Below are 12,648 nucleotides of genomic sequence, written 5' to 3' on the forward strand. Positions count from 1 at the left end.
TATTAATATGCCCCGTCATTCTTCTACAAAACATAGTAATATGGGATCCTAGGCAACTAGTCCCGTTGTATTTCTCGAATTCCGGCATCTTAAATTTGTAAGGGAGCACCAAGTCCGGAACCAAGCTCAGATCCTTTGCATCTATTCCATAGCTTTCGATGCTTTCTATTGCCCTAAACTTTTCTTCTATCCATTTCCATTTCTCCTCAAATTGTTTTGGAAATTCCTCCTTCGCCTTGTCCTTTTCAACCATTTCATCAAGATCTGGGACAGCAATATTATTCGGGCTATCACTGGGATTAAAGCCCGCTCCGGGTTGAAAATTCATTGGGATTGAAGCATCGCCTTGGAACTGCTGGGGCCTAACCGACACAGAGGGTCTCCGCGGATGCAGCTCAGTCTGTACTTGCGCATGCGGAGGCGTGAAACCTGGAGGATAAAGTGGTTCCCCATTGTTTTCTTCTTCACTAACAATCACAGGACCTTTACCCTTATCTATTCCCTTCAATAATTGCGTCATCTTAGCCACCAGATCATTTTGGGACTCCTCCATCTTTCGCACCATGTCACGCTGAATCTTTTCTATTTGCTCTTCCATTTGCGCCTGCAACTGGTCTTGCATTTCTTTTTGAAGTCGCTCTAGCTTCTCCAACCTTTGGTCCATAATTTTTGTCTTAGCTCGGGTGCCGTAACTTTGTTGGTTTTCCAGGTTAACTGAAATGATTTTATTCGATTAGGTTTTTTTTTAAATGGTCATTAATGCATATGATGTGATGCAATGCATGAAAAGAATGCAAAGAAAAAGAATGCGTTGATTCTAAATTTAATTCTATTAGAATAATTTTTCTAGAAGACAGATTTTTTACATGAAAATAGTTTACATATGTGGTATTGCCCTTCATAGTCCAAGTAAACGCTGATATTTTCTTCATGGTTAAACCCTGTAAATTCTCCAAAAGATGCCTTTGCTAGCTCCTTACTGCTTAATCTGAGCCTTGATCTCTTGCTCGCTTATCTCCATGATATTCATCAAAAAGTGCCGGCTCTTGGATAATCTTCGTTGGCAATTAAATCAAGTCATGTATTCCTTCGTGGACTTCCGGCTTTCTCTCGTCATGCCTTCGTTGGCTTGAATCTCTAGAAATTACATCATGTATTCCTCCGTGAACTACCAGCTTTCTCTCATCGTGTTTACTCAGACTATATTCAGGTGACCGCACTATAATCCACTTTATCAAGAAATTCATTTCCTTATGACAAACTATTCTATTTAGGAATCGAATTTCGAATCAACACATTCTTTTCTTTGATGTAATGTAATGCAAATGCATGAATGTAAAAAGAAAGGAAGACATTGATTCTGAATTTAATTTCATTGGAACAACTTTTCTAGAAAACAAATTCCTTTACATAAAACGGACTACATACACGGTCTTTCTCTCATATTCCAAGTGAAGACACCTTTCTTCCTCTTCATATCTGGATCTTATGGTCGAGTCTGACGAATTCTCCAAGAGATGTCTATATTAACTCCTTTTTTGCTTGATCCAGGCTGCGACTCGTTGCTCACTTATTTCTATGATACTTTTCAGCTCCTTTAAGAAAGTCAAGACATGACAGCTCTCGAATAATCTTTGTTAGTTTCTGTCTTCAGGCAATGAAGCAAAGTCTTGTATTTCTTCACGGACTATCAGCCTTCTTTCATGTATTCACTTGGACCATATTTAGACAACCGTGTTATAATCCACTTTATCAAAAAATTTGTTTTCTTATGACAAACTGTTCTATTTAGCAATCAAATATGAATCAGCACCTCCTTCCTAGGATGATGTAATAAAATGCAATTATAAACAAAAACAAAACACGTTAGTGCAGAATAAATACAAATAAAGCAATTCGGGTTTGGAGTGGCTCTACGTAGGGTAGGCTCCTAGGTCTCTCTATATGTGGTTTGGTTCTAGAGTAAGGGTACCTGAACCAGCAGATTCCTCGATCCTCACCCATTATAGGCTCATATGGACCGAGTTCAGTTCAGGGGAATACATTTCCCTATGGCCATGCGGAGATGAAAATCTCACGAAGACATAGGTACGGATGTATCCCGGAAGCGATTCACTATCCCATGCGGAGGTGAAAACCTCACGAAAGCGTAGTTTCTCACTCCCACTTAAAAAGGTGTGACCAGCGGTCATGCAATGCAATGTGCAGAGGTATAAAATAAAATACAGAACACGATAAAAATATAACTCAAAACAAAAGTGATGCAATGAAAGGATCGTAAATTTAAATCAAATTTTCCACTTTCAAAAAAAAGACAAGAAATAATCAACACGTGGCTTGACTCTCTTATTGTCCCCAGTGGAGTCGCCAAGCTGTTGACACCATTTTTTGGATGAAAACGGGGTCGACTTGGATTTTGAAAAAAGAATGAAAACGGGAGTCGCCACCAATCCTTTTTTGATGAGGTGTGATCGGGTCACCTCAAAAAGTGGTTGTTTTTAATAAATGATTTAATTTTATGAAAACAACGATTTTGGTCTACGAAATTCAGAAAAAAAAAAAGGTTCGGGAGTCGGTTACGCACGAGGAAGGATTAGCACCCTCGACACGCCCAAAATTGGTACCTTAGTTGATTATTTAATGTCTTTATGTCGAAAATTAAAAACTCGAAAAGAATTTAAAAATAAGGTCCTTTATATTGCGTTATTTTTTTTAAAAAAAAAATTACTTGGATAAGTCAAAATGAAAAATGCCTTCTTATCTCGAATTAACAAGATGTCACATCCAGTAAGTTAGGACACGACACCTTGTATTTTTTGAGAGTAAGCTTTCCTTTTATTTTTTATTTAAACCTCATTTATTTTAATTTTAAAAGGATATTCGATTACTTAAAATCAACGAGAAAAATCGAATCTCAGTAAGTTAGGGCACGATTTTCTCGAATTTTCTAAATACGGAATATTGCCTTTACTTTCGAAAAATCCTCATATCGAGAAAACCACGTGTCATATCCAATGCGTTAGGACACAACATATTGAAATCCCGATAATGAGTTTTTATTTATGTTTTTTTATTAAAGGGCATTCTCGAGCATTTAGATTCAACAGAAAATTAGAACCCAGCACGTTAGGGCCCAATTCTCTCGAAGATCCCAAGTATCGAGTATTGCTTTTGTTTCCAAAATTTTCCTTTCTTACGAATTCGGGTAAAAATTGATGTGACGGAATATCAATTACGATAATGCGAGTAAAAATAATACGAGCGAAGATAACAAAAATAAATATATAAAAAATCAATTATATACAATAACAAGTAAATAAACAAAATAAAAAAAACTAAAACATTTTTAAAAAAATAATAATAATGGACACATAAATAAATAGATAAACATAAAGTAAAACAATAATAATAATAAAGAAATGAATAAAATTATAAAAGTTTTAAAAATGCATGTATGAATTTTAAAAGATTTAAAATACAAAAAAAAAACTATGTAGGTATATAATGAAAATATGTATGTCTATACATATATATATATATGTGTATGTACAAGAATTATAAAATATGAAAACATAATTACATATATATAAATATCATGCGCATGTATGTATATATATTACATAAAGACAAAAAAATATAAATATGTATATTATAAAAATAAAATAACGTAAGTATGTACATACATTTATAAGTATATGAATTAAAATATGTAAATATATAAGTATATATATGCCTGTAGAAAATATGAAATATAAAAAATATATACTTAAAATAAATAAAGAATATGTACATGTATATATATAAATTATAATAAAATATTAGAATAAAAATGAAATAAAAATATTAAATATGAAAATATATATATATGTATACACGTACATAATAAAAATATATACTAATACATAATAATAATAATAGTAATACTAATAATACTAATAATATAAAAATAACGAGGATATTTAATAAAGATATAAAAATAAACGAAAAAAGGACTAAAATTGAATTAAAAACAAAGTTGTGGGGCAAATGTGAAAGGAAATAAAGAGAAATGGGCTTATTTGAGCGCGCACAAAACATAGGGGGACCGAAACAACAATTATTCCATTCCATTAAAACACAGCACATTAGCGGGGACTAAATCGAAAAGCGCGAGAAATTATGGGGCCAAATTGGAAACAAGAAAAATGACTTAATTGCAAAACCTTGAAAAAGCGGAAGGACTGCGCGCATAAATATCCCATTCAAACGAAAACACGCGGATCCTCTAGCGGGTCGGGTCGGATGGGTCGGGCAATGGTCAAAACGACGTCGTTTTGAGGCTTAAGTGTAGCCCCCAAAACGACGTCGTTTTGGAGGGCTATATAAAGGCCTAAAATAGCCAAAAAAAATCATTTGGGGAGAGGGAAAGAAAAAAAAGAAGAGAGAGGGAAGAGAGAAGGGAGAGAGAAGGGAGGGGGAAAGGGGAATCCGGCCAGGGGGGCCGGTCACCGGACGGCCACCGGAGGCTCGCCGGCGCCGGCGCCGGCCACCGCACGCGGTCGCCGGAAAAGGTAAAAAAAAATATTTTTTTCTTTTTTTCTTTTTTTTTGCTTAATAATGCATATATTTTTATGTTTTAATATTTTTTAGTATTTTTATGTAGAAAATAAACTCAAAACAGTAAAGAAAAAAAAAGAAAGAGTCACCTTAGTTTTTAGATTTGATTCTCCGATTTGGTGTTAGAGCCCCTGATAGTATATATATTTTCGAATGGTTCTTGTATTGAATCTGTTAATATTGAAAGAAAATCTTTTTTTTTCATAGCAAAAAATAAAAAATCCCTCCTATTTTTGATGAGATTTTCGGTTTTTATAACCGATTACAAATGTTTATTTTCTATTTGTTTATTTCTACTTGGCTTCTTGCAGGTGGCCATGGCCGACAGTGGCATGGTGGTGTTCGGCGCAAGTGGGCAAGTGGGCAAGTGGGGGGTAGGTGGCTAGGGTTAGTGGGATTAGGGTTTCTGAATGCTGAGCTTAGGTTAATGGGCTGGGGTAGTTGGGCTTCGGGTTTATTGTTTGGGTTATTTTGTTGGTATGGGCCCGGCAAATTTGGGCTTCTACAAATACATATATATACATCACATAATTGCCAAATTAAGCCAACTTACATGGCTAACACAAAGCCAAACACTTATTATTTACAAGCCAATACAAATGGCTAAAATCATGCTACATATACCAAAATGACTCAAAGTCCCTATACATGTCATATACTTAAAAATACCAAAATTCATAGATACCAAGAGATAGGTGGATAGTGTGACGATGTCTCCGACGATCCCCGAATCTGAGCTAGCTTTGAATTCACTATAAAACATAGAAAAATAAATGATGTAAGCGATAAAGCTTATTAAGCTTGTATGACATAAATTTGATATAATCATAAACACATAATTCAACAATTGATCTTAAGAATAAGAATTCACATAAACTAACAAACCTCTCAATTACTCATTCACAAAACTATGTACTTTCTTCACCTTTTCTTCGATTCAAAGCTAATATGGTTTATGCACATACCTGTACCATCTCGTACTAATCTCATACACATTCTCGTCTTTCATTTACCTGTTGAACCATTTGAAATAGAAGTCGGATACTCAAGGTTTTCGCACGATAAGTACCTATACCATGGCCCGAATCCAAGTCAAGGTAACTTATCTCCGAAGTACTGATATCATGGCCTGAAGCCAAATCAGTCGATATGCATGGCCCGAAGCCAAATCGGTATAACTCGCACCCGAAGTGCTATATCATGGCCCATAGCCAACTCAATGTATCCCCTAATGACATGTCACTAGCATCCTAAACTATTCCAAACGTTCAACCGAGATTTCGAATGTCGAATCGTTGTTGAATCACTATCGTTCATATCCACAGTTTCGTATTCGTAATTTATGCAATATCAAAGCATATAAAATACATTTGTATTGAAATTTATCACATACGAACTTACCTCAGATGTGAAAAAGACGAAATAAGTCGATTAGTCAATAACTTTTGTTTTTCCCTGATCTAGATCCAAATTTCGCTTTTCTTGATCTAAATATATTCAAAATTAACTTATTTAATCATCTATTTATTCAATTTAATCCAAACAAACATTTAAGCATATTTACACATTTCCCCCTAATGTTTCACCACTTTTACAATTTAGTCCTTATTTCATAAAAACACAATTTAACACAATTTAATCACAAACTATGCTAGCCGAATTACTGTTACGCCCCTAGCAGCCCATGTTTTCCATTTATTTCACATTTTAACTACAAAGTTTCCACATTTCTCCATTTAATCCCTATTTTACATTTTTACTCAAAATCACTTTACCAAACTTGCATAACTATAATCAAATATTCACAATTCACCATAAATCATCAAAGAACACATATATTCATCAATGGAATCATTCAAAATCTTTAACATTTTTACAAAATAGTCTTTGGGCTAACTAGTACTAGTTGCAACGATAACAAAAATATAGAAATCATTAAAAAAGGAACAAAACACATACCTAATTGCATCAATTTGCCTTAGCCGAATGAAGAACCCTAATATTCTCTTTTCTTCTTCTTCATCTTCAATTTCGGTTAAAAAATGAGAATGAATTCCTTTAATTAGGTTTTGTTTTATTTATTTTATGTTAATTACCAATTTACACATATACCCTTAATGATAAACCAAATAAAGCATCCATTTGATGTCCAATATTGTCCACTTACCAAAAAAAATTGTCTAATTACTATCTAAGGACCCTTACTTTAAGGTTCTATAGCTATTTGGCACCTTTAACTAATAGAACACAAGTTTTACGCTTTACGTGATTTAGTCCTTTTCATCAAATTGACCAATCAAACGATAAAATTTCCTAATGAAATTTTCACACCAACATAACATCTCACTGTAAACATTAAAATAATAATCAAATAAATATTTTGACCTTATATTTGTGGTCCCAAAACCATTATTCTGATTTGACTAAAAACGGGTTATTACAACTCTCCCCCCTTAGGGATTTTCGTCGCTGAAAATCTTACCAATGAATAGGTTAGGGTACTGTTTTCTCATAGCTTCCTCAGGCTCCCACGTAGCCTCTTCGACACCGTGTTGTTGCCAAAGTACTTTCATAAAAGCTGATATACATATTTTTATCCCATGCTTTGCATAATTTTTGGATGAATTATCCTTAGATTTGGTGAATTCGATGCTCCTAATCCTATAATTTCATGTTTTATACTTAGGTGAGCATAGGAGAGTAAAAAGAGTGACAAACGGGCCAAAAATGAAGAAAATGGGTCAATGTGGGAAATCAACACGTCCTGGATTTCCTCACACGGGTAGTTCACAAGCCCGTGTCCATTCAATAGACTCGAACACGGTTTGAAGCAATCGCACATGGGCGTGTCACACGAGCGTGTCCCTGTCGAGCCCAAGTCTAGTCCTATTCGGAAAAGGCCACTCTTGAGGGTTTTGAAGCATTCTAAAGCCTATATAAACACCCCAGGAGGTACCTGAAAGACACACACGGAATAGGAGGCAAGGAATTACTAGAATACCTTCAGTAACTTAAATTTTATATTAAAACTGAGTGAAGTTTTAATATAAATAAACTTTATTAGAATATTATTTTATTTCAAAAATACGAAAATGTAAGAAATATCTTCTTATCAGTATTTGTTAATTTATATATATATACATATAATATAAGTATAAATTTTGCGTACGCAATTTATTTTTCAACAAAAATCATAAATAAAAAAAATATTCGCATAATCATTAGATAGATCGTTTCTTTGATTCGTATCATATTTATTTATTAGAAAATGAAAAAGGACCTTCCCTTGTAATTATTTTAGCAATTTAAGTAATGGGGCAAAATACATGTTATAGTTAATGTTTAGTATTTATTCATTTTGTACTTTAATTTTTAATTTTAAAATCTTTATTAAATTACTATATACATTAACGTAATTATTTGTATTTTATTATTGATGTAGATAATATTTTTAGAAAAAAATTATGAATATTGAAATACCGTGGTGTCAATATTATTAAATTTTTAAGCGTTTAATGAATGAAATTTTTATAACCCACATAAAACAATTTAGCTAAAGTTTTGATGGTAGGAAATCAAAAGAATTGAAGAAAAAAATTGAAGTCAGAATGAAGTAAAATTATTATTATAGAAAAAATCAATTTAAGTTGTTTGGGGTCGACTCGATTAAGCAACAAATAAGTAAAAATAGTAGAAGAAATTGAGAAATTGAACATATAAATTTAACGTGGAAAACTCACTCCAAAGAAAATAAAAAAAATAGTGGCAAAGATAATTTTACTATAATAGCAAAAGAATGAAGAGTATAAAAGACAAAGATAAAAACTAAACCCTGAAACCTGAAAAATAAAAAACCCTCAAAACGTAAGCACAAAATTCTCTAAAAGTGTTATGAGTTATAATCTTTAATAAGTATATTTTCTAATGTTGTTAAAAAGCCTATTTGTAGGCTAATTTCGTAGGTCAAATAAATTACGCTAATAAATGCTAAATATATTATACTAATAAATATTAAATCTTATTTTAACTTGAACTGCAAGCAATCTCTTATTTTATTTAATAGGAATTTGGGTCATAGAACTCTAACAATCTCCACATTGACACGAATTCTCACAACGCCATCTTTACAAAAGCCCGCCATGAGCTTATCTTGAACTATGCAGGGAATTAACTGAGTTGAATCTATGCTTAGAAGCTGGAAGACTTCTAGCCTACGACTTGTGCGATGCCAAATCAAAACTAACTTGGGTCTAATTTTCACGAAGACAGTGCTTTAACTTTTCAAAACATGTATCCAAAAGAGAACATCTCTTCAACAAAACGATCATACCTTTTTCCCTCCTATGACCAAGTTGTCTCTGCTCCAAACGAGTTGACTTTAATTCCATAACGAACAAGGGACGTCCAGTTTCATCAACCACTATAAAACCTTCCAAAATATAAGGACTGTCGATCCTTTTACCTTTTAACAAAATGAAAGCCCCACGAGTCTAAAATACTCAAGGAAATGAGATTCTTTCGTAAATCAGGTGCATACCTGACATCTGAGAGTATCCTAATCATCCCATCGTGCATCCTAATTTTAACAGTACCAATATCGATTACCTTAATCGATGAATCGTTTCCCATGCGAACAAATCCACCTTTAACCAAACTATATGTAGAGAATCATTCTCTATTGGGACACATGTGGAAAGAACATCCTGAGTCTAGAATCCACTCGGAAGAAAGCTCGGAGCTATCGCTCATTGACACAAATAAGAAATCATCACTGCTTTCATCGGCCAAATTAGCATCAGCTAGATCTTCCTCGTTACTCTCAATAGCCTTTTTATTTCACAATTTATAACAATTTATTTTGACGTGACCTAACTTCTTACAATAGCGACACATTTTGTCTCGTTTCTTTGATGCTACTAAAACGGAAGCTTGTTTATCTACCTTGTTATCTAAACAAACTCATTGTCGAGTTTGTCTTTACTCATCAAATGACCCTTCACATTCTCGAATGAGAGTTTGTCTGTGCCATAAATTAGGGTCTCCCTGAAAGACTTGTATGAATAGGGTAAAGAGCACAATAATAGTATAGTTTGATCTTCATTGTCAATCTTAACATCAACATTATTTAAATCATGCAAAAGAGTAATAAACTGACTAATGTGATCTTTAAGAAGCTGACCTTCTTTCATGCGAAATATAAATAGATGTTGTTTCAACATTAAACGGTTAGCCAGTGACTTTGTCGCATAAAGAGTTTCTAACCTTTTCCACAAGACAGATAAGGTTTTCTCTATCAATACCTCCTGCAATACCCTATTCGCAAGGCACAACTGAATTGCAGACAGAGCCTTTTCATCAAGCTCTTCTCATTCTGTCTGATCTAGATTCTCAGTTTTTTCTCGGTAACAATCTTTTTCAGGCCGGTCTAAATAGAATTGTCATCATCTAAACTTGCCACAGATTGAAACTTGCGACACCATCGAACTTCTCAATATCAAACCTTATTGCTGCCATCTCTGAACGAGTTGATCTATGAAAATTAAACTAGCTCTGATATCATTTATTTAGGATCATCCCGATTAAGCAACAAACAAGTCAAAATAGTAGAAGAATTTAAAAAATTGAACACACAAATTTAATGTGCAAAAATCTCTCCAAATAGGATAAAAAATTACGAGTAAAGATAATTTTACTATAATGACAAAAGAATGAAGAGTACAAAATATAGAAATAAAAACTAAACCCTGAAACCCGAAAAACAAAGAACCATTAAAATGTAAATACAAAATTCTCCAAAAATGTTATGAGTTCCAATATTTAGTGGGTGTATTTTTTAATATTATAAAAAAACCTATTATTTATAGACTAAACTTGTAGGTCAAATAAATTATGCTAATAAATAATAAATATATTATACCAATAAGTACTAAATATTTTATAAAAAATATATATTTTGTTTAACTTAACTTGTAAGCAATCTTTTTTTTTTATTTAACAGGAATTTAGCTCACACTTATAAAGTTGGTTTCCTACACTTGAATATACACTCTTTGATTCTCCTACACTCTTGGTGGGGATTTATGAGTATACACAGGAAGATGGCACCTCCACCCTTCCTATCAATGGAATCTCATCATCTCACTGTATCTGTGGGAAAATCACCGATCCTGGCTGCTAATATTCGCCAAACGCCTTGATTTATCCCATCAAACAAATAAACACAAAAGTTAACCTTATTTGCTTTTAAAAAGAAATCTAAATTTGGCTTAAAAGTTCCAAAGAAACGATGACGGTGAAAAAGCGCTGCCACCGTTTTCATCATCATCAATCGGCGGAGGATAGAGTTGATCATCATCACCACCAGGCAAATGGCCCAAATTTGAATAAAAGCCATAATCGGACATCCCTCCATCATTGGTGTTGTTATTATCCAACATGCTCAAAAACGACCAGTCCATCATGTCTTCTTCATGATGACGACTCTCCACTTGCGTTGTCGCTCCCCCGCCCGACGAAGACGATGTATACTCTTCTGTCCCTAAAATACTGTTGTTATTCCCCGGGGTTTCCAGTTCCACCCCTTTGGCGAACCTAGCTGCCACCACTTGAATTTCCGGCGGGCTAAGCGACGTCCCACCGGCGATCTCTGGTGGATTTTCAGGGAAATTGAACTTGGCATCACGGCCACGTAAACAATAAAGAGCCGCGTCGAACGCCCTGGCTGCTTTTTCCGGCGAGTCGTAAGAACCTAACCAAATACGCTCACGGCTGTTGGGAAGTCGAATTTCGGACACCCATTTCCCCCATTTCCTCTTCCGTACTCCCTTATACTTGGAACTACTGCTACTGCTACTGCTATTACTGCTGCAGCTGTTGGTGTTTATGTCGGAGGCATACTCTGTTTGTGATGCTGAAGAATGTGTTGTGCAGATTGGCTTCACCATCAATTGAAAGTCAATTTGTTGCAAAAAGAAAAGGTCGCTCAGATTGTTGCTAAAGGCTTCGGATAATGAAAATGGCGGCTCTCTGCGAGAATATATATAGATGGAGTGAAGACCGAAGACAAGGTTTTTAGTATCGGTTTCGTTGAAGATCCAACCGTGTTGAACCAAATTGGGAGCGGATACATGGCAGTGTTTGGGCCCGAACCCAGCTAGAAAACGCGGTAGGGACCGTAGGCGAAAACCACGTGCATGAAATTTTGTTCTTTTGTTTTTTAAAAAGAAAAATTAAAATATAACAAAATAATGAATAAAAGTAATTTTTAGTTGTTGGATTTGGTGATTTTTTTAATCTTAATGAATAATTCTTTTATCCATATTAGTCTTATAATTTTATAGTTTTTTTATTAATTTAATTTTTAAATTTGAATTTTATAAAAATATTATGATTTATGCTATTAAATTATATCATTTCATCACTTAAAATTTTTGAGTAAATTACAACTTAATTATAAAAAAATTTCATCTAAATACTTAAAAAAATTACAATTTAAACATTTATATTACATAGTTTAATCGTTCTAATCACTCTCATTAAAATACCTTACAAAAATTTGATATGATATTTTTTAATTTTTAGTTTCTATATAATTAAAGTAAAATCCATAACATGATTATTCAAAATAAAATTATCACTTTAGTCCTCAAAATTTAAATTTAATTTAAATGAGGTAATACTATTAAAAATTGATACTTTTATAGAACATTTTCTAGAATACCGCTGCCAAGGCAATGTCATCACCGGTGGTGGAGCTCTAGCATGTCTCTAAAATGAAAATTTTTTATTTAAATTTTTTTATAGTTTATAAATTAAAAATTAATTTAATTTTTAAAAAAAAGTTAGAAAAATATATATTATTAAAATAATAAAATTATTTTTTACAAAAAGTAAAAATGTATAATTTAATTTCGGCTATGTTGCCTACCATGCTAGTCAAGTCTTCTATGAGGATGTTGCTGACTTTGCCGTTGGGCTTCTCATCGATGTTCTCCGATTAATGTCAGCCAGTGATAAGCCACGAGCTGGTGGCACTCACCCTTGAAAGCCCGC

The 12,648-nt window shown here is 33.5% G+C and overlaps 1 protein-coding gene across 1 annotated transcript; it reads right to left on the reverse strand.

Annotated features, from left to right (window-relative positions):
* Nucleotides 1–10,555: 10,555 nt before the first annotated feature.
* LOC107962844 (ethylene-responsive transcription factor ERF017-like) lies at nucleotides 10,556–11,607 on the reverse strand. Its single transcript, NM_001327733.2, has one exon. It carries the CDS (start codon nucleotides 11,538–11,540, stop codon nucleotides 10,863–10,865), a length of 678 nt encoding a protein of 225 aa, NP_001314662.1. The 5' UTR covers nucleotides 11,541–11,607; the 3' UTR covers nucleotides 10,556–10,862.
* Nucleotides 11,608–12,648: the final 1,041 nt, after the last annotated feature.

This window comes from Gossypium hirsutum, chromosome A06, assembly GCF_007990345.1.
Source record: "Gossypium hirsutum isolate 1008001.06 chromosome A06, Gossypium_hirsutum_v2.1, whole genome shotgun sequence".
Lineage (NCBI taxonomy): Eukaryota > Viridiplantae > Streptophyta > Magnoliopsida > Malvales > Malvaceae > Gossypium > Gossypium hirsutum.